This window comes from Carlito syrichta, unplaced genomic scaffold (genome assembly GCF_000164805.1).
Source record: "Carlito syrichta isolate Samal-C Ts95f unplaced genomic scaffold, Tarsius_syrichta-2.0.1 Scaffold315814, whole genome shotgun sequence".
NCBI lineage: Eukaryota > Metazoa > Chordata > Mammalia > Primates > Tarsiidae > Carlito > Carlito syrichta.
The window spans coordinates 149,257-173,009 of NW_007259910.1; the positions used below are offsets into that span (position 1 = coordinate 149,257).

At 34.0% G+C, this 23,753-nt stretch overlaps 1 protein-coding gene across 1 annotated transcript in view; it reads right to left on the minus strand.

Annotated features, from left to right (window-relative positions):
- The window catches only part of ZCWPW2 (zinc finger CW-type and PWWP domain containing 2), a 135,354-nt gene that overhangs the window by 55,572 nt on the left and 56,029 nt on the right, over nucleotides 1-23,753 (minus strand). The window contains 2 exon segments of the mRNA XM_008073300.2: nucleotides 6,790-6,836; nucleotides 17,588-17,702. Coding sequence (XP_008071491.2) covers nucleotides 6,790-6,836; nucleotides 17,588-17,702 — 162 coding nt within the window.

Sequence of the window (23,753 nt, forward strand, 5' to 3'; positions counted from 1 at the left end):
CCCAGGCAGGTCTCGAACCCACGAACTCAGGCAATCCACTCACCTCAGCCTCCCAAAGGCGTGGGATTACAGGCTGAGCCACCGAGCCCGGCTGGAATCTATCTTATAAAAACAATAACACCAGTATTTAAGGATATACATACAAGAAATGTTTACTAAATCATTGTTTGTTGCAGTACCAAACCACACCAGTAATTTGAAAACACCCACTTTCACCAATTTAGGACTGACTGAAAAAACTCTAACACATCTGCTATCATACGCTATCTAGGAGGTTAAAAACAGGTTTATATCTGCTAATTCAAGTATTTAAATCTAGATTGCTGAATTTTTGTTTTTAATTTTGCAAATACAGAATTAAAGTAAATGTCCAGGAAATTGTTCAATAAATTAAGACATTTTCGTAAAACAAATTGTAACATATATAATAGGGTATGTTATAGAGTAACATATATAGACCTCATAATATAGATCTTGTTGTAAAAATAACAATGATTTCTTGTAAACATAAAACATTTATACATGCACACATATTTGTTTACATAAAAATATTTATATAAATAAACAAATACAAACTATTAAGATTTGCAACTCTGGAAGAGGGGACATAGAAGAAGTAATTATTTATATTGTGTCATCTATCTTTGTATTGTGTTTTTGGCAGGGGGCAACATGTCTATGCTTGTTTTCTTCACTGGTGAACCAAAGATGATAATACATATTCCACATAGTTATTGCTGGAATAAGATGAAATAACATATATCTAGTGCCTGGAACTTAGTAGTTACTTAATATATTAGACCATTATCTTTTACTTTCATACCAACAAGTATATATTATTCATCTATTACATTTTATATAAAACAGAACTGTTTCTAAAAATATTATGCTCAATATCCACAAATCCAAAATGTAGAGAAAAATAAAGGCTTACTAAGTGAAATTAATACTCAAACCTTAATGGAGTACCTTGCCAATATGTTAATAGGAACTAAGAAAAACTAATTTAGATTTTTAAAAAGTATCTAAAGGACATTGTGTAGTTATGAGTAAGTTCCTTAACTTCTCTAACCATAAATGACCTTTGTAGGATGATGACAACAATGCCCATGCTTATTTTCTCCCAAGGTCTTAAGTAAAAGATAATGCCTGTGGAAATGTTTTAAAATCTGGAAGCACTATACAGATAAAGAATTTTTCTAAAAACTAGGATTGTGCCCATTTATAAGCATAAAGTTCAAGGTTACTTAACAGTCAAATGAGAGATGCTACAGTAATCTAGAAAGCCAAAAAAAATTTTTTTTAAATTTTTTAATTTTTTAAATTTTTTAATTATTTTATTTTAAAAATGTGGAGTACAAATGAGGGTTAGGTACATACGTGGTCGTCACACAGGTAAAGTGTGGGTACCCTTATTGATGTTATGTGCCCCCCCCTTGGTAGTGTCCCACTACTGCCAATTCCTTTCTTATGGTATTATGATAAATGTTCAAGGTTCACTTATGAGTGAGTACATATGGTACTCAGATCTTTGTTTCTGAGTATTATAGACTCTAGTATTACAGACTCTAATTACATCCAGGTTGCTGGAGTTCAAAATTTTGTTTTTCTTTATGGCTGCATAATACCCCATTCAAGCAAATGTACCACATTTTCTTTATCCCGTCCACTTTTGATGGGCAGCATGGTTGGTTCCATGTTTTTGCTATCGTGAATAATGTTGCAATAAACATACATGTGCAGGTATCATTATTATAGAGTGATTTGAGTTCCTCTGGGTATACTCCCAGAAGGGGAATTGATGAGTCATATGGAAGGTCGATTTTCAGATGTTTTAGAAATCGCCACACTGTTTTCCACAGAGTTTGTACTAGTTTACATTCCCACTTTCCCCACACCCTCTCCAGCATCTGTTGTTTTTTGAGTTATTAATGATGGTCATCCTGACTGGAGTTCAGTGGTATCTCAGTGTGGTTTTAATTTGCATTTCTTTGATGATTAGTGAGGTTGAGCATTTTTTCATGTATCTGTTGGTAGCTCGTATGTCTTCTTCTGAGAGGTGTCTATTCATATCTTTTGCCCATTTTTTAATAGGGTTGTTTGTTTTTTTCCTTTCAGCATGTTTGAGTTCCTTGTAGATCCTAGATGTTAGGCATTTGTCAGACATATAGTTAGCAAATATTTTTTCTCAGTCTGTGGGCTGTCTCCCCACTCTCTTGATGGTTTCTTTTGCTTTGCAGAAGCTTTTCAGTTTGATGATGTTGCATTTGTCTATCTTATCTCTTAAGGCATGGGTATCTAGGGTTTTGATTAGGAATTGGTAGCCTCTTCTAATTTCCAGAACATTCTTATAGTTTGAGGTTTTATGTTTAGGTCTTTGATCCATTTAGAGTTGATTTTAGTATACGGTGATAGGTAGGGATCCTGTTGATTTTAGTATACGGTGATAGGTAGGGATCCTGTTTCATTCTTCTCCATGTGGTCAGCCAATATTCCCAGCACCATTAATCAAATAGGTTCTTCTTTCCCCAGTAGTTGTTAGTGGAGACTTTGTTGAAGATGAATTGGTTGAGAAATTGAGGTTTTGCTTCCAGAATCTCTATTCTGTTCCATTGGTCTATATGTTTGTTCTTGTACCAATACCAAGCTGTTTTGATTATTGTAGCCTTATAATAAAGCTTAAAGTCTGGGAGTGTGATACCTCCTGCCTTGCTTCTTTTGCTGAGGATTGTTTTGGCTATTCGTGGTTGTTTTTGTTTCCATAGGAATTTCTGTATTGTTGTTTCCGGGTCTGAGAAGAATGATCATGGTAATTTAATGAGTATTGCATTAAATCTGTAGATTGTCTTGGGTAGAATGGACATCTTAACAATATTGGTTCTTCCAGACCATGAGCATGAAATATTTTTCCATTTGTTTGTGTCTTATTTGATTTGAGCATTGTTTTGTAGTTTTCATTGTAAAGGTCTTTCACTTCTCTGTTTAGGAAGATGTGAAGGTATTTTTTGTGTGTATGGCTATTGTAAATGGGATTGTGCTTTTTATTTGGTTCTCTGCCTGTTTGTTGTTGGTATATGAAAATGGAACTGTCTTTTGCACGTTAATTTTATACACTGAAACTTTGCCAAAGTCCTTTATTAAAGCAAGGGGGTTTTTGACAGATTCCCTTGGGTTTTCCAGATATAGGATCATATCGTCTACAAAGAAGGATAGCTTAACTTCTTCTTTTCCTATTTGGATACCCTTGATATCCTTCTCTTGTCTGACTGCTCTAACTAGAACTTCCAACTCTATGTTGAACAGAAGGTGAGAGTGGGCAGGCTTGTCTTGTTTTGGTTTTCAGGGGAATAATATATGCAGCTTTAAGTTCACATTTTCTTCCTCAGCTAATTGTTTGCATTCATTTTCTACTGTAGTTTTTCCATAAGCAAGAACAAGGATGTGATAGAGGAACCAACCTTTGAATATATTAACCAGGACCATATCCTAGGGGTTGGTATAATGATAAGACAGAAGGAACTTGAAAGTCTGGATGATTTTGTGGAACAGTCTCCTCCCAACCTGAACCAATGGCCCACCTTTCATCAGATATGTGATAAATAAATTTTCACCTCTTACATTACTCACTGTAATTTGAAATCTCCTTATTACAGCATTATAGTGTGCACACTAATTAATACATCAGACTACATACATAATTGAAAATATTATAACATAATATAAAAGAGATAAAATAAAATATGTTTATAATAAAATAAAATGTATTTCTGTATGCATGTGCTTTGGAACAACTATATATAAGATAAATGCTAGTCATCTCTATCATGAATAAGTTTGGGTATAAGTGAAATAAGATGACCATAGTCAGTGTACCAAATCTACAAGAAAATGTATCAGCAGAAGTAGCAGTAGTCATAAGAACAAAAATCATTTTTAGGTTAAGTAACAGCAAAGCAGACAGTATATGATAGGAGAAAAAATAAGCTAATCTTAATTGAAATAGAGATGATATCTGAAGGTAAATTACAGATTGCCCAAGAATAGAAAAGAAAAAGTATATTTTCCTAAATGATATGGGCAAAATAATTTTCTATGGGGAAAACAATTCTCTGTGTTATGACATGGAATGACCTAGTAACAAAATATCATAGAAAATATATCTCCTTTCTTGAAATCCCACAACATATCAGGGCATACATTATCTCCAGTACTTAGAAAAAACTTAACTGTAACTTTCCATAGGTAAGGAAAACCACCTCAGTTATAAACTGGAAAAAGATAAAGTAATTAAGAATTATTTGCTAGGTCCTATGGGGACAATATCAGAATAAGACAGAAAAACAAAAAACTATCCAAAAATAATTTCAATATGTAATTTTATACCATAGATTTCTTACCACTATGCTAAAATAGTTACAAGTATGAAGCCTAGCAATACTATGAAATATTTCTAACCATTCATTTTTAACAATTCAATGAAATCAATGCATTTTGTGTATCTGTTAATTTAGTAATATTTCATTTTAAAACTAGCAAAAGGTATCTCAAATCTCCTGTTGCATATTTGAAAATGCTTTCCATGGTCTCTCAGGAACTATACTTCTATCTTTTATGACTAAATATATTGTTAAAAATATTACAAAATGTTGAGTAGAGTTTAAGTAAATTATTCAATAATTTTAAGAATAATCTAATCTGTTCTGTGTCAACTTCCCTCTCTATAATAAGCCCTCTAAATTCCTTGTTTTGGGGACTAACATGTTTTAGTATTATTTTGTATTAAATCAATATACAATTGTATTTTGTAGTTTGTTGAATTTAGAACGTTTAAACATTATTCCACCCGTTGGAAAGTCATATTACATAGCCCTGTTCCATGTATTTCAGGATATTCCTTGCCCAATAAAATGCCTTGTATTCTCCAAAATTACTGTAGCCCAAAGTACTTGTGAAAATGTCTAAATTGTATCGTATGGCAATATCTCTCAAACTACTTATGGTAAAGGACCAGTTTTTCCCTATATTCTGACTGAGATCTATTCTTTTCTAGAAGAAAATTAAAATGAGTTACTAGGGAAAAAATAAAATATAAAAAACAAAGACGTACACAATACAAGCTCCATTTTATTATTAGAGTCAACAGACAAAAGTTACTCTGTCAAATTACTATACAAGTTCCTAAAGAATTTCTCTCACTTTTTGTACATATCTTATTGCAGACCAACAAGTAGTTTAAAGGCCGGTGCTGACCCATGGACCACACTTTATTTTTTTTATTTTTATTTTTTTTTGAGTTGGAGTCTCACTCTGTCACCCAGACTGGAGTGCAGTGGCTGCTCCCGGCCTCCGCAGCCTCGACCTGCTGGGCTCCGGCGATCCTTCCGCCTCAGCCTTCCAAATAGCTGGAATTATAGGCGCGCGCTACCACGCCCGGCTGATTTTTTGATTTATTGCAGAGATGAGGTCTCGCCAAGTTGCCCAGGCGGGTCTTGAACCTGCAGGCTCAGGCAATCCACTCACCTCAGCCTCCCAAAGGCGTGGGATTACAGGCTGAGCTACTGAGCCCAGCTTTGGACCACACTTTAAATGGCACTGTCCTGAGGACGGTACTATCTTCACTGAGAACAACTGGCAAAATAACAAAAATAATAACAACAAAATAAAGAAATGCTAGTAATTATCTTTATAATTTTTTAATTCAAAATATCCTTTAGCAGAGATGGAAATAAACAATTCCATCCACGTTAACAATGCTGCACTACCTCACACATTCCTGCCAGATCTCCAGATGTACACACACATCCTGTTTCCTTTCTTTCATAAATGGCAACCTTGTCTTCTATGATACTGACTTCCTCCCCTCAAGGGAACATCAGTACCATTTAGCCAGTGAAAAGTGCAGGATCCCTTTATAAGCCAAAAAACAAAGACAAAAACAGGATCTGCTTTTAAAAGGACTCATAAAATACACATATGCAGAATACACGAACAGTGCTCATCATTTGCCTACTCATCTTTGGATTCATGCACAAAATCGTTTCTGTTCTTCCAGGTCGTCCTCAACCTTTCTGGGTCTTCCCTGTCCCAAATCCACAACTCAGCACAGGAAATTCTACTATAGGCTTTCCTCTCCATCATAATTATATGTACAGGAGAATTTGCTTTAAGCATCAATTTTTTTCTCTTTTGTTTAGTGGTAAGAACATCATCACTTGAGGAGAATGCAAGGTTTATCCTATCCCAGTCATATTTTTGACAGTAAGTAAACAACTCTCTGCATGTAATATCAGAATAATGTGTTCAATTTTTATAATTCTTTAAAAATGCTACTGACAAGTTTTCATAAAAAAGATCCCAGGTCAGAAAACTCATTAAAATGGCTAACATCATTCTTTACTTAAGTTTATAATAAAGATCATATTGAGGTGTAAACTTTAATTATTTATATTTCCCATGAGATATTTTACACACATTACAGTAACATGGCATATAAAAAATATTTTAGTATGTGAGTATATACATGTGAAATAAAATTTAAATAAAAACAATTGTTTACTCACTCACATGATTTTTATTGCTCTAATTTTCAATAATTCTGCAATACTAATATAAATAACCATAAATATTAATTTTCTAGTGTCAGCCTATGGAAAAAAATACTCAGCTAACATTTAGAAAAAATGGATTATATGTCATTGTGTTTTTAAATTATTTAATTTTCTTTTAAAAAAGTGTTAATCAAATGGAATCTGAAGTTTATACATTTTATACAATAAAACATGATTTTACCCTTTTCTTGGCCACCACAGCAACTTTGGCATCTGTTTTAGATTTACCTGTAAGATAATAAAGCATGGCTGCTTCAAAAAAGTGCCTATGGTCTTATTAAAATCAATAGTTGCACAATTAGAATTTTCTACTTTCTCATACTAAGATAACAGCACTTTGGTTTCAATGGCCCCTTTAATTAAAATGCTAGTAACTCAGTTTCCCAGAGTTAAGTGAAGCAAAGTAATTCAAAAGTAATAATATCAGCATTTGTATATTTATTTGACAAACCTCTTCTCTTAAATTTTGATTGGCTGGTTGAATTCCCAAGTTAGCATCTAGTAGACCTGATTTCTAAGTTCTGATTAGGTTGTGTGCTCTGGAGTATACAGCATCTAGAATTAAATCCCAGTTACCTCTACTTGCATATCTACTACATGCTGGACATGAGATGAGGATTTTGTATAGATAATATCTTATTAATCCTCAAGATAACTTCGTAAAGGATGTAGTCCCTCCTCACTTCATAGCTGAGGAAGCTGAGGTTAAGTTCAATTAAAGATCCTGCCTGAGGTCATGCAGCTGGGCCAGACCCATCTGATAACACCGAGTCTTTCCAGGATGTTGGTAGTCTCCATTTGGGACTGCTAAGTTGCCAGGAGTGCCTCAGAGAAGGACCCAGCCAGAAGGACGGCTATCAGTATCTTTCCTCACCTAACCACTCTTGAACCCAGAATAATCAGTAACCAAAAAGTTCATAAAACGTTATTCCAGGATAACATTTTGATATGTGCAAAAGTATGTCTGTATTAGTATGTGTATATATTAGGCATAAATGATTGGCATAAAGCAGAAACTTAGAGAAAAAGGTTATCATATTAAGATCTACAACTGGCTGTCCACATGTAAACTGTCCTCTTTCTATATCTAGCTGTGTGCTTATGAGGATCACTCCCAGAGCTCCCTTTCTCTTTAGTGATGAATGTACAAGGCCATCTACCCAGCCAGATGGTTCTGCCAACTAGAAATCTTCAACTCTTTTGCAAATTCATGGTTACATTAGGCCATGGAATGTTCTTCCTTGTACTATGGTAGTTATGCATATGTCTAAGTACTCTGTGAGATTAGACTATTTCTCAGGGACCACATTTTATATTCATTAGGTGTTTGATATTACTGATAATTAATACATGTATATGTATGTTATCCAAAGTCTTATATGAATCTGAAATATTCATTGACTTGAGCAAATTAATGAAACATTAGTTAAAATGTATTGAGTCTTCACTTGGTATAAGCTACTATTCTAGAAGATGTAAGATATAAACAATGTATATGCTCTCAGACTCTGTTTCTTTATTGATAAACCAGGGGTAATGATTATTACCTCACTAGTATATTGCAAAATCTAAATAATATAATCCATGTAAATAAAACTACTAAAACAATGAATGGCAGATAAAAAAAATCAACAAATGTTCACTTCTATTTTAGCTAATAAGGACGTTATGGGGGATGTATATGTGTGTGTGTGACCTTAGCCTTTTGGATACTAGGAAAAATAGTTTAGAGAAACTATATTTCACTATCATATCATCTTTTGGGGGGATTCCACCATTCTTCCACCTAAATAATTATTTTCATTTTCTTAACATAGTTGGAAACAATGATGCGTAATAATAAAACATCAAAATGTCTCAAGATATAGGCAAAAAAACCCACTAAAATCCCACGACCCATTTTAGACTTATAAAAGGGTCCAGAGGAACTTTATGGTAATTACAATCTAGAATATGTGTGTTGTCTCTAAAAAAAAACAAACACACACACAACAATAATTTTTGTCTTTGTTCTTTTGAAAACATCTCCTAAGGATAAAACTCATGACAAATTACCAATCCTTACAAATAGTTAAAACTGAACAAAAAAGCTAAAAACCAAAATTGGATCCAATGGCTCCTAATGGTATATAGAGAGTTAGCAAAAATAGAATGGATATATGGATGTTTGCTATATTTCCTCTCAAAATACGTAAATTTTCCAATATGGAGATAAATTACAACAGCAATATCTAAACTATTATTCCAGAAGCTTTTATGTTCAAAAGTTGTAGAACAACTCCCAACAAAAGGAGAGTATCTTGGGGAGTATCAACAACCACGCTAAAGGGAAATTATTTTTTATTTTTTTTTAGTTGGAGTCTCACTCCATCACCCAGGCTGAGTGCAGTAGCACGCTCACAGCCACCCCAGTGTCGATCTGCTGGGCTCAGGTGATCCTTCCGCCTCAGCCCTTCAAGTAGCTGGAACTACAGGTGTGTGCTACCACACTCAGCTAATTTTTGATTTATTGTAGAGACGAGGTCTCGCCAAGTTGCCCAGGCTGGTCTCAAACCCGTGTGCTCAGGCAATACACTCACCTTGGCTTCCCAAAGTGCTGGGATTACAGGCTTGAGCTACTGCGCCCAGCCTACACCAAAGGGAAATTCTGATACAACACTTAAAAACACTATGTTCACTAGTGATTTTCCTGTTAAAAACAGTAGGTCCAAGTTCAACCTTAGCAACATTAACAACTTTCTAAAAGCTAAATTTTCCCTCAAGAGCAAGGTTTAATTTCCTTCCTTCAGAAATATCTGCATGTAGGGATTCTCATCATAAAGAGCAAAAAACAGTTAATAGGAAATGGAGATTTGGATAATGAAAAGGGCCTTCACTCCTCGTGAGCTGTATCCAAGTCATCTTTTTAAAGTGCAAAAGAAAAGCTGCAGATAATAGCAAATGAAAACGTTTTAAATGAGTAGAGATGGTTATGCCTCGTAACCCGGAACAGATGTTAAAGATTTTTATTTATAACCATATTACAGAGGAATATAAATATTAATGTAATTAATGGCTTACTGTTTTCAATACATTTTTTAAAGTGTGCCCATTCATGACGCCTGAAAAATTTCATCAGTTTGTGCTTCTCTAAATGTGATAGTTGACAGCATTTTCTTAAAAAGATAAAGGAATAAATGATAGTCCAGTTTCCATTCTGGCTTGTAAGGAGTTCAAAATTGCCACTCGATTCCAACAATGTTTAAAAAGCTGAACAAGTCGAAAAAATCAACAACTCTACTTAGATCTTTCAGAGAAGTGAAGTTATGGGGCAAATCGCTGCCCTCAAAGTTGAACAAACAGGCAAATACCGAGAATCACAACTCACCTGTGGAAAAACCTCGGCGGCAACTAGTACAGGAGCAGAAAAACCTGGACTTTAATTGGCAAATTGCTGGCGGTTCAGTATGAACAAGACTGAGAGACAAAAACTCCAAGGGGACCCAGTTGTGGGGGCAGGAGACGCAATTTTATAAGCTCCTGTGAGAATCAGGAGCTCTCCCAGGTTCTCATAGAGAAGAAAACAATCTCCTAGGCTTCCAGCAGAAGGTAAAGAAAAATTATAGTTTTGAAATAATATGCCAGAGCATTCTGTTCTTAACAAAGCCTGCCTAGAGGAAAAACTATTTTACCAGAGCCTGACCTATTGAGAATTTTTCAAAGCCAAGAGCCTAGCTAACCTGGAAGAAACAAAATACCCAGTTCCAGTCCCTTCTACTCATCTTTTGCCACCTAAGTGGATGAAGATTGAAAAAAAAAAGAGGAAAGCCCTTATGAAGCTCACAACCTAGGACTGAGATCTTATTATAAGATATAGAATATTTTCCCTTCCTGCATGTCTTATCACTGTACTACTAAAGGCCCATAATCACAGTTCTTTTTTATCCAGGACATCATGCCCACATTTCAACAAAAATTTACAAGGCATTCTAAGAAACAAGAAACAAAGTTTGAAGAGACAGAGTAAGCATCAGAATCAGATCAAGGCTGGGTTTAGTGGCTCACACCTGTAATCCCAGCACTTTGGGAAGATCATTTGAGGCCAACCAGGACAACATAGCAAGACTCCGTCTCTACAAAAAAGAAAAAAAAATTTGAAAAATTAGCCAGGCATGGTGTAGTCCCAGGTACTTGAAACACTGAGATGGAAGGATCCCTTGAGTCCAGGAGTTCGAGGCTACAGTGAGCTACGATCACAATTGTGCCACTGTGTACTCCAGCAGGAAAGAAAATGAATAATATAAAGTGCTCAATTAAAATCACAAAAGGTAGAAAAAAATGGAAGACTACAAAAGTAACAAAGAACAAGGCAATAAATAGAAAATAATAACAAATATGGTATCTATTAAGCTACTATGTTAAGAGTCACTTTAAACATCAATGGCCTAATGTACCAATTTTAAGAATTATACTATGCTACCACTAATGAAAAGAAAGTAGGATTAGTTATATTAATGTCAAATAGAACAGACTTCAGAGCAAGGAAAGTTATTAAGGATAAAGACGGCCACACAAGAAGACATGCAGCCTTTAATGTGCATGCACTTAACAACAGAGCACAAAAAAAGAAGGCAGAAACTGGTAGACCTGCAAAGAGAAATAAATGAATCTACTGTTATAGCTGAAGACTTCAATACTGCTCTATCAGAAATGAACAAATCCAGTAGGAAGAAAATCAGTAAGGACATAGTTGAACTTAACAGTACCATCAATCAACTGAATATTTTTGACATCCACAGACTACTTAATCCAACAACAGCAAGGTATACATTCTTCTCAAGATCTCAAGAAACATTTACCAAAATATAACACATTCTGAGCCATAAAACAAATCTAAAATAATTTTTTTTTTGAGTCGGAGTCTCACGCTATCACTAAGGCCACCGCAGCCTTGAGCTGTTGGGCTCAGGCAATCCTTCCGCTTCAGCCTTCCAAGTAACTGGAACCATAGGTATGCACCACCATGCCTGCCTAAGTTTTATTTATTGTAGAGACAAAGTCTCGCCATGTTGATCAGACTGGTCTTGAACTCCTGAGCTCAGGCAATCCTCTCACCTCTGCCTCCCAAAGTGCTGGGATTACAGGCATGAGCCACCACGCCCGGTACCTTAAAAAATTTAAAAGAACAGAAATCATACAATGCCCACTCTCACACCACAATGGAATTAAGCTAGAAATCAATAATATAGAGCTAGCTGGGAAATTCCAAAATACAGAGCGAGCTGGAAAATGGCAATTTCTTGAAAGACACACTCTTGTCAAAACTCTCACAAGAATAGGCCTATATCTATTAAAGAAATGGAATCATGGCTGGGCTCGGTGGCTCAGCCTGTAATCCCAGCACTTTGGGAGGCCAAGGTGAGTGGATTGCCTGAGCCCGCGGGTTCGAGACCCGGGCAACTTGGCAAGACCTCATCTCTACAATAAATAAAAAATTAGCCGGGTGTGGTAGTGCGTGCTTGTAGTTCCAGCTACTTGGAAGGCTGAGGCAGAAGGATTGCTGGAGCCCAGCAGGTTGAGGCTGCGGTGGATGGGAGCAGCCACTGCACTCCAGTCTAGGTGACAGAGTGAGACTCCAACTCAAAAAAAAAAAAAAGAAATAGAATCAATATAACTTTCCAGTACAAAAAGCAGCCAGCCCAAATGGGTTCACGGTTAAATTCTATTTAACATTTAATTAAGAAATTATGTCACTCCTCTTCAATATATTTCAGAAGATAGAAGCAAAAAAAGCACATTCTAACTCTTTCAATGCAAAATGGGCTAAATATTAGAAATCAATTCCTGTAATCCATTAATCACATAAAAAAGCTAAAGAAAAAAAATCACATGACCATATTAATAGATGCAGAAAAAACACTTGACAAAATCCAACATCCAATGATGATTAAAAATAAGCTCTCAGCAAACAAGGAAGGTAGATGAATGGCCCCTCAACTTGATAAAGAGCAGCTACAAAAAAAAAAAACCAAACAAACAAAAAAATAAAACTAAAGATAATGTCACATTTACTGATGACAAAGTAGAAGCTTTCTTGCTAAAATCAAGAAAAATTCAAGGATATTCCCTCTCACCACTCTTTTCAACATCATTGGAATTCCTGCAAAAAGAAATGAAACTGAAAGCTATACAGTTTGAGAAGAAAGAAATAAAACTGTTTCTTTATAGAAGATACAACTGTCTATGTAGAAAATCCAAAAGAGGCTGGGCTCGGTGGCATAATCTGTAATGCTAACAATTTGTGAGGCCAAGGCAAGTGGATTGCCTCAGCCGGTGGGTTCGAGACCCACCCAGGCAACTTGGCGAGACCTCGTCTCTACAATAAATAAAAAATTAGCTGGGTGTGGTAGTGTGCACCTGTAGTTCCCTTGGAAGGCTGAGATGGAAGGATCGCTGGAGTCTAGCAGGTCGAGGCTGTGCTGGCTGGAAATATACTACTGCCCTCCAGTCTGGGCGATGGAGTGGGACTCCAACTCAAAAAAAAAAAAAGAAAAAAGAAAAAGAAAAAAAGAAAATCCAAAAGAATTAACAAAAATTCCTGGAACTAATAAGCAATATAGCAAGGTTGCAGGATACAAGATTAATATGCAAAAGTCAATAGCTTTCCTATATACCAGCACTGAACAAATGGAATTTGGAACTAAAACACATTATCATTTACATTGGCATCCTAATAAAATATTTAGGCATAGATTTAACAAAATATGCACAAGATATAAATGAAGAACACTATGAAACTCTGATAAAAATAAATTTAAAAAGAACTAAATAAACACGAAGATATTCCATGTTCATGGATAGGAATACTCATTGTTGTCAAGATGCCAATTCTTTCCAAATTGTTTTACATATACTCAATGCAATCTCAATAAAAATCCCAGCAAGTTATTTTGTGGATTTCAACAAACTGATTCCAAAGTGTACATGGAGAGGCAAAAGTCCCAGAATAACCAACACAATATAGAAGGAGAAGAACAAAACTGGTGAACTGACACTACCCAACCTCAAGACTTACAATAAAGCTATAGTAATCAATGGAATGTAGTATTGGCAAAAGAACACATAGATCAAAAGAACTGAATAGCTAACCCAGAAATTAGCCACATAAATATAGTCAACTGATCTTTGATAAGGGAGCAAAGACAATGTATGGGAGCAAAGATAGTCTTTTCAACAAATAGTGCTGCAACAATTGGATATCTACATAGAAAAATGTGAATCTAAACACATACCTCACCCTTTCATAAAAATTAATTTAAATTGAATGATGGACCTAAATTTAAAATGTGAAACTGTAAAACTCCTTGAAAATAGCATAGGGAAAATCTAGATGACCTTGTTTTGGCAATGACACTGTAGATACAACACCAAAGGCAAGGTCTGTGAATGAAATAATCAGCTAGATTTCATTAGTATTTAAAATGTCTGCTCTGTGAGAGTCTGTCAAGAAATGAAAAGATAAGTCACAGACTTGGAGAAAAATATTTGTAAAAGACATTTTTAAAAGAGTTATATCCAAAATATACAAAGAACTCTTAAACCTCTATGCTAAGAAAAATGAACAACCTGATTTAAAAATGGGGCAGATAGGTCGAGCTCGGTAGCGCAGCCTGTAATCCCGCAACTTGGGAGGCTGAGGCGAATGGATTGCTTGAGTCTGCAGGTTCAAGACCAGCCCAGGCAACTTGGCGAAACATCATCTCTACAATAAATCAAACATTAGTCGGGCATGGTAGCACGTGCCTATGGTTCTGGCTACTTGGAAGGCTGAGGCAGAAGGATTGCTGGAGCCCAGCAGGTTGATGCTGGGGTAGCCATGAGCATGCCAGTGCACTCCAGGCTGAGTGACAGAGATTCCAACTCAAAAAAAAGTGGGGGAGGACAACTATCTGATAGACATTTCATCAAAGAAGATAGAAAGATGAAAAATGCATAAAATTATGTTCCACATCATATGGCATTATGAAATTACAATTAAAACATCAATGAGACATCACTATACCTATTAGAATGGTCAAAGTCTAAGACATTCATAACACCAAATGCTGATGTGGATGTGAAGCAACAGGGATTCTCATTCATTGCTGTAAGAATGCAATATGGTACAGATACTTTTGAAGATGTTTGGTAGTTTCTTACAAAACTAAACACACTCTCATAACATGATCAGCAATTGTGTTCCTCGGTATTTACTAAAAGGAGTAGAAAACTTATGTCCACATAAAAACCTGCATACAAATGTTTATAGCAGGTTTTTTTTTCATAACTGCCAATACCTAGAAGCAACCAAGATGTCTGACTCGGTGAGTGGTACATACAGACAATGGAATATTACTCAGCACTATAAAGGAATGAACTATCAAGACATGCTAAGATGTGGAGAAAATGTGAATGCATATTACCAAGGGAAAGAAGCCAATCAGAAAAGGCTACATGCTGTATTATTCCAACTATAAAACATTCTGCAAAAGACAAAACTAGGGAGACAATAAAAGAATCAGTGGTTGTCAGAGATCAGAGGAAGGGTACACAGGGGATTTTTAGGGCAGTGAAATTATTTTATGTGTTACTACAACCCATAGAATATACAAAACCAAGAGTAAACCTTAATGAAAACTATTGACTGGGTGATAATGATGTGTCAATGTAGGCTCATCAATTGTAAAGAATGGATCATGTGCTGTGGAATGTTGGTAGTAGAGGAGGCTGTGTGTGTGGGAAGGAGAAGGTATATGGGAACTCTCTGCACATTCCACTCAATTTTCTGTGAACCTAAAACTGCTCTAAAAAAATCAATCTGTTTTGAAAACAATATAAATAATTCTGGAGGAAAAAGTTACAGATAGAACATCCATTAAAAAATGTAGAGCATGTAAGAAATTATTAATCTTACAAATAATACAAAATCCTAATGCTGAATTATAGAGTATATGGATAACGCCCTATTTATTTAAAAAAATATAACTATAATGAATGTTCCTATATAAAATAAAAAACTTTTTAGCCCCAGCAGAACTACTTAGTTGGAGTAGTAGTTAATATGACAAAAATAGGGCAACTAAATCATGAGAACAGAACTTCGTTACAATCTGACTGGGTCTATATTTGCATATTATTTAATTTCCTGCATATTTTGACAATGAAAGAGTCCCATTAAACATAATAGCAGGCCAATTTCTGCATGGTAGGAAGACTATAGGCCAAATATATGTAGTGATTATTTCTAAGATGGAAAAAGAAACTGTTAAGTGAAGAAGCCCTCAAAGTTGCTAGGTTGAAATAAATGCATTGCTGCTAAGCTGCGTTTGGTGAAATATTGAAATAATGGCTAATTATCATTCAAAACTACTTTTAAGAAGTAAGAAGCTACTAAGCTCTCCTCCAGAATCCATAGTGGATGCTAAGCAGACACAAATAATTAAATAGACTAGTTCGGAGATAACAAATAGTAAATGTGAGACTGCTAGGGCAAGACTGAACTCCTGAAGATCTGTTCATACTCCTCCATTTTGGTTATTTCAGGAACAAAATGAGTGTGCTTAGGCACATGGCTCTCAAGAGTCAGGCTGAATTACATCAAATTCTGCATGTAAAAATAATCAGATCTACAGCAAGAAAATGATTTGTTGCTGCAAACCAATCAGAAATAACCAATCTCCAGAGTCTCTGGACAGGGCTGGTGGAATAGTGGCCAAGATGCAGCTCCATAACTTACAGAGAAAGTGAGTCTACTGCTAGTGAAAAATAGATGTAATATAACTTTAAAAATTAAATGACTATATTATTTTAAAAGAATTAATGTTTAAAAAAATTAAATGTTTCAAAGGCTATTGAGATTCAACAAGAGAAATATATAGTCTGTGTCAGGTATAAAATTGTATTTGTGACAATAGAGTGAGTTCAGCCTTTATTGCTAATAAACACAGACATTGTATTTTCAGCACAAGGAATAAAATTGCATTTGTGGTAATAAATGTCCCTTCTCCTAGTCTCAGAGTAAACCAGAGTAGTGTACTTGTCATTCTTTTTCCAGTCTTTCCAAAACTACTTATTTGCTTTAAAATCTAGACTTATGTATCTGGGTTAAAATTTAAGTTTTTCTCAAATAAAACTCTCACATATAACTTTTTTGGAAATATACATTAAACCTTTTCAAAGAAGAAAAAAAAATCATTGTTATTTTAAAATTCAGTCAGTATCAAAGGCCAGATCCTCCTATAGAGTAATCTTTTTTATAACTTCAGGTAATAAAGAGAAAAGGGGCCTGGTAAGATTATAAAATTATTATGACCACTTAGCAGAAAATTTTTAAACATAATTTAAGTTTATTGAAAATGCTTAATTTTATGTGACATATTAAGTTAAAAATGTGCCATATCTACAATAATCTTTCAGATGAACTCACTAAAAAAGTGATCTGTAAATATACTTTTGATTTGAGATAATTTTCTTTGAAAATGTCCTGAAAAATTTTATTTTTTCACCTAATTAAAAAAATGTTGAAGCTTATCTTTTTTATTCCTGCTTTGAATTTAGTTAAAAATGAAACATTTTGAAGATATCTTGTTCTGTGATAATACAGCATATTCAAGTGAAATTTTCATGTCAGAAATATATTTTAATAGTAGTTTCTAATTTTGAAATACATGCTTTTGAAACACACAAAGAGATCTATATAGATAGTATAAGAGTAAAGAAGATAACATAAGCTCTAATAAGAACCCTGGCACTTAAACAAACTGTACGTTAGTCTCTGAAAATAGTTTGAGGACAAAATACATGCTATTAATTTACACACAAAAAAAATGATTTTCTAAAAGACAAAGTATACTATCTCCCTATGAAGAGAGATAGATATTTTTAAATGTGCAAACATATTTTAGAAAACATGCATCTGACTAAATATTTTGGGAGTGGTAAAGAATAAAAAACATATATACCCTGTTTTGATAGGTAACAGATTTCCAGTCTTTGCTCATGAGAAAATCCATAGAGTAGGTATGCTTCTTGGAGTGCACTTTTATACCACTTCTTTTTATTCTGACATTTTTCTGGCTGTATAAATACAAAAAAAAGATCAATTTTTAAATATATAATTTGTTTTAAAATCCACTTGACTTAGCTATTGAGCTGGAACTAAATCTAATTTGGAGCACAGTATAATACATTTCTTAGACTTTGGTAGCCAATTATTATTTTATTATTATTTCAGAGTTTAGCAAAATTGTGGGAATTTTGCAAGCTAATAGCAAAAAGGGTCAGATGCTTAATTCACTAAGATAATAGTGATAATATGCTTTACCTTACACTTAGGAAGTTACAAAAGTTAAGGCCCTGAATGTAACAAAGTAGCCAATATCAATACATTTATTAAATTAATGTTTTTCCCCTTTTAAGTGACATAGCAATGATACATAAGTAGTATAACTTGAAAAGCAAGTTCTATTAATTAGTTCCATTTGCACCTAGTTTTGCTGTTAGTACAGATACTGGCATATTCATACACGTTTCTTAAACTTTCTGTGTCCCAGGTTCTTAATCTGAAAAATGTGAATAAAAACATAACATACATCATAAAGTTTCATGAGTATTAAGTGAAATAATAGATGATCGTTTTCTGGCATAGTAAGATCTCAATCAGTTATTTTACTTGAATGCACATTTTCTAAATGTTTTTTTAGTTTTTAAAAAATATATTTTGTAAAAAAACAGAATCAAAGATTTTCTGGGTCAAAAATAACTATAAAAATTATCAAGTCCAATAATTTTTCTACTGTTATTTTAAAACTTGCCAAAAATGTCTTTGTAATGATACAAGACCCACTAATGTCTGTCCATACTGTCACAGCCTCTAGAGAAAGACATGGCAGGGGCACAAACGCTCCTGTACATTCCTGAACAACATTTCTAAGAGCTAATAAAAGGTGCACTTCCCCTTGTCTCCTATGCACTCCCAGTAAGTAGCTTCAGGGGAAACTTGTCTTCCCTGTAGTCCATGCCCAATCAACTGAAAGATGCAAATCTCCATTTACTCCATTATTCTGAGCAGTTATAAGTTTGAATAATATAGCATCAATGTAATCATAAGCCTTGTGATTTATATAACTTTTGTATCAATGTAATTGTAAGTTTCATGATTTGTATAACTTTTGCATAATCCATGATGTCTTAGGTCCTTTACTCTAAGGTAGGCTTAATGCTTTTGCTGGGTCCTACTGATAAAAGCTATGAGATACCTCTGATACCTGGCTCCGAAAGTGTCACTATTGATAAATCTGGCTGAAACTCAAGTTCTCTACAATGCTCTGCTGGTTATGTGTCTAATGTATAGGTACTAACAACTCTGGACTTATAAAAGTGAATTGTAAAAGCCTGGAGGATGAGCAGAACCATTTTAGAAAGACCTTGAGTCTGGTTCTGCTCCCTGGATTCAAACTCGGAAATAAACTTCTTTCTACCAGTTCCCCGCCCCTTTGATTTATTGGTATCAAGGGGAGCAGCTGAGCATTACTTGGACCATAACAGTAATGCTTTTAAATGTCAAAATTTATAAAGTACATGCCACAATTTATGCCACCATTTTCCTTTTGAAAACCTTACCAGCAAAAGGAATATGGCTATTTATTCTATTAACTCATATTTACCAACTGTCTAAAAAATTATATTTTGATCTCAGAAATATAAGATAATTCATCATTTACACAGAAACATAAATCTATATAACACCTATATTCAATTCATATTATTATTAAACGAAATTATATATTTAAAGCTCTTCTCAAATGCCACCATATTCTTGGAGTTCCCAAATTAATATCAACTATCTGCTCTCACTATGCTTAATCCTTTCATTTAATAATTTACTACATTTGATTTTTATTATAGTTATTTGTGTTCATGACTATCACCACTCATAAAATGAAAGGTCCACAAAATCAGGCAATAAATAATATTTCATCTTTGCATCTTCCACAGTACCCATTTGCCTAACACCTCATTTTATATAATTTAATCTCTCAGAAAGGAGTTATTAAATTGCATTTGGTCCTGGGCACTCATTAATTTGGTATAAAGGCAGTGAAACAATATAATCAAACAAAAATCCACTTTTGTACACAGAATCTATAAATTTCATTCGTTTTTTTATAGGAAAAAAGATAGGCAGATACAATTCAATAATCATTGTAAATTTTAAATCATTTATGCAACTCAGATATTATGATATTCAGTAAGAAATTATAGTGAAAAATCACTTAAAATATTACATAGAACTAAACAGTTGCTATACTATTCTTGAGAAAAACCCATGTAATATAGCTAAAATAATCTTTGGTGAAAATTGTTTACTGTGTCTCGGAATCTTTAAGAACTTATCAGTAGATAAGTGCCACCTAGTGGTAATACAAATTAACACCGTCTAATGAACTCATATTTTAGGAAGAATTTTAGAATTAGTCTCATTGTATCTTTAAACTAGTTTTTTTTTTAATTGAAGAAGTGATATGTGCAAATTCTAACAGTACAGAATGTACCTCCCTTCTTATCCCAGGTACTGTTTTTCCCAAAGGCAATCATTATTACCAATTTCTTTTATAGTTTTCCAGATATTGTATACATTTATAAGCATATATATAATCTATATAAATACATTTTTATAGGCTGCTAAGAATGGGTACATACACTTGAGTTGTTAAATTTTCCTGCAGATTTCTTAATGTATTTATTGATTCAACATATTCTAGACCCTCAGGATCTGTCACTGAAGAAAACAGACAAAACTTACATTCTAGCCTATAAGAAAAGACAATCTACATGTAATAAGAATAACAAATGAATTAAGAATATGGTATATTATAATAAATACTATGTAATAAATAAAAGGCAAGGCAGAGCAAAAAAATTTCCTGACCAATTGAAAATTGGTTATGAAAAAAAGAAAATGACTCCAGGAATTTTGAACTGAGTGGGTAGAAGGATGGAATTTGCTATCTACTGACATGGGGTAGGCTGTTTAGAAAATGAGATTTGGAGGAAGATCAAGAGTTCAGACATGTTAAGTATGAGATGTCTCAAATCCAACAGGTGGATAATGATGACATCCAAGGAGATGTCAAGTAGCTGTTGGATAAAAATTAATTCAGGAGAGAAAACTGAAGATAAAATTTAGGAATTGCTCACACACATGCACACAAACACATGGTATTTAAAGCCAAGAAATGTGATGAGATAATTGAAGGAATGAGGAAACAGATGGATGCATGTCTGCATATGTGGTATGTATGTACCATTATTTATTTGAAAATGCCCTACTGATAGACATCTAGGTTGTTTCTGTTATTATGCTACTTGAAACAATGCTACAATAAAAAAAATTTGTATCCATATATTATTCTTCTCACATGAGAATATAATGAAAGATAAATCCCTAGACATCAAATTACCAGGTTTGATAAATGTATATCTTAAGTTTTTTAATCTATTATGAAGTCACTCTTGAATGAGGAGGTCACAGGTTATAATATCACATTGTATCTCCTCACACCCTGCAGAACAAGATTTTATATCTTTGTCATTCTTTTTAAGGAAAAATAGCATTTCCTTTTTATTATCAATTTCCTTTCTTAAATAGAGTAATTATGAGCATTTTTTTTTTCTATTTTAACAGGCATTTATGTTTTCTTTTATATGGAACGACTGTTCAGGTTCTGTGTTAATAGGTATATTGGTCTTTTACTGATGTGTAAAAGGTATTTTTATATTAAAGAAATTAGCCCTTTGCTGTATGTACTGTCAATTTCTTCTTCTGTATAGAGTTTATCTTTTATCACTTTATATTTTCTTTTTTGTTCATTTAAATCTTTCCTTTCATCCTTCTAGAACTAATCTGGATGTATGAGGTATAGCTTTTTTTCCCAAGTAGCTATTTGTACTCATACCATTTATTAAACGATACAACATTTCTTAACTTATTTAACCACAACCTTGACCATTAGTTATATTTCCAAGTACTTTTGAGTTTACTTGTGGACTTTATATATCATTTTATTTCAAATTGCTATTAGTACTAAACTTCTATAACTATTGAAGCTTCATTACAGCTTTTATATTTTACAGGCCTAACTCTCACTTGTTCAGTCATTCTACAAAGTTTAGAATTAGTTTGTTTTGTTGAGGATCCTGGTTTCCTTGATTTGTTTTGTTGTTTTGAATCAGGGTCTCGTGGGTCTCACTCTGTCATTTAGGCTGGAGGGCAGTGGCATGACTGTGGCTCACCACGCCTCAACATCCTGGGCTGAAGTGATCCTTCTGCCTCAGCCTCCTGAATAGCTGGGACTACTGGCACCCACCACCATGTCAGGCTCATTTAAATATTTTTTAAAATACAGACAAGGTCTTACTATGTTGCCCAGGCTGGTCTAGAACTCCTGGGCTCAAGCTATCTTCCTACCTCAGCCTCCCAATGTGCTGGGATTACAGATATGGGCCACCATGCAGTCAGCCAAGGATCCAGTTGGTGTTTTTGTTTTGAAATCGAGATTGCATTAAAATTAATTTAGAATGAACTGTCATGTTCCATATTAAATCTTCCAACCAAGAATAGGATTATATATTTCTATTTACTCAGGTTTTATTTTCTGTCTCTTAGTAATATTTTTAAGTTTGATTCATACAGAACTTGTACATTGTTTCTTAGGTTTACACCAGTGTATTATATATGTTTTTTGCTATTATAAATGAGAATTTTAATCCTTTCATTTTTTTAATTGGTTACTTCTATATAGTAAACTCTGTAACCTGACACATAACTGAATATTCTTATTGTTTTTAATAGTTTTTCTATTGTTTATAATAGTTTTTCAATTTGAGTTTCATGAGTTTTACAGGCATACAATCATCTACTAATAATGTAATTTTGCTTCTTTTCTTGTATGTGCACTTTTGCTTCTTTCTTGGCTAATTATACTAGCCAATTAGACCTGGGCAATATTAAATAGTAGTAGCAATCCTACATACTTAAAAAAATACAAAATGCTCACCTTGAACAACCAACTTCTCCTCTAATTAAAATAAAATATTCAGTCAAATTAGTTTCAAGACATGTTGAAGTGACTCACATTTAATTGAATTATTTTGCATAAGCCACCAAAAATTTGTTTGTAATCATCTTCATAAACCTAGCTCTTTGAGACATTATCATAGCCTTTCAATTGGAACTGGCTTCTGGGTTGACAAAGAAGAAGCAAAGACTCAGCATCTCACTAAACATAATAGATTCATGCCATAATTACTAGGAGAAATTTTTTGAAGGATGATTGAACATCATGCTTGAGTGAATTATGTAATAACATTATGATTAAGTTCAATTTTATAATACTATAGTATTTAATGAGATAAATGTTCAATTTGGAAGTTTACATTTTAGAAACAAGTTTTCAAAAGAAATAAAGTTGTTTTATAAATAAGCCCAAACTAAGGTAAAAAGCTTCCTTTAGAAAATTGTCTTTTAAAAGCATGAAAACATTTATGTTTACCTTTCTAGCCAGCAGTCAAATAGATAATTGAGTTCATATTTAACCAAGGATAGTTCAAAGCCAGATACTATTCAATGTAGGATTCAAGCCTAAGCAGAAAGTAATTGCCATTCAAACTCTTTCGACTGGAGTCTCGATGTTTCTTTAACCCTTAGCTAAAATCTATAGCAGGTCCTGTGACTTTTCTAACACTCAATAATAAAGTGTCCTCCAGTTACTTTTAGTCCCCCAAAATTCAGAACCAAAATGTCTGCTAGCATATGCGAGACAACATCCCAAATGGCTCTCCTTGTCCACCTCGTGCTTCTTCTCTTTCCCCATCTTCTGGGTCCTCTGGGGTTGAAAAAATTAGACGTGGGGAACAGAAGAGAGATTGCAGAAAACGTTTGTATTTTTCTGTTCTTACAGCAATTTGGGGTTGGTGCCTTTTGGGCTTGAAGTATATATTTTTTTATTGTGGGTTTTTTTGTTATCCAACTAGGAACAGTTGATTGCAACTTGACAGGGACAATGTCTTTCTTTTAGCTGGTTGCTTTCAACCTATATCCCATTACCACCTTCCTTAATCTTTCTG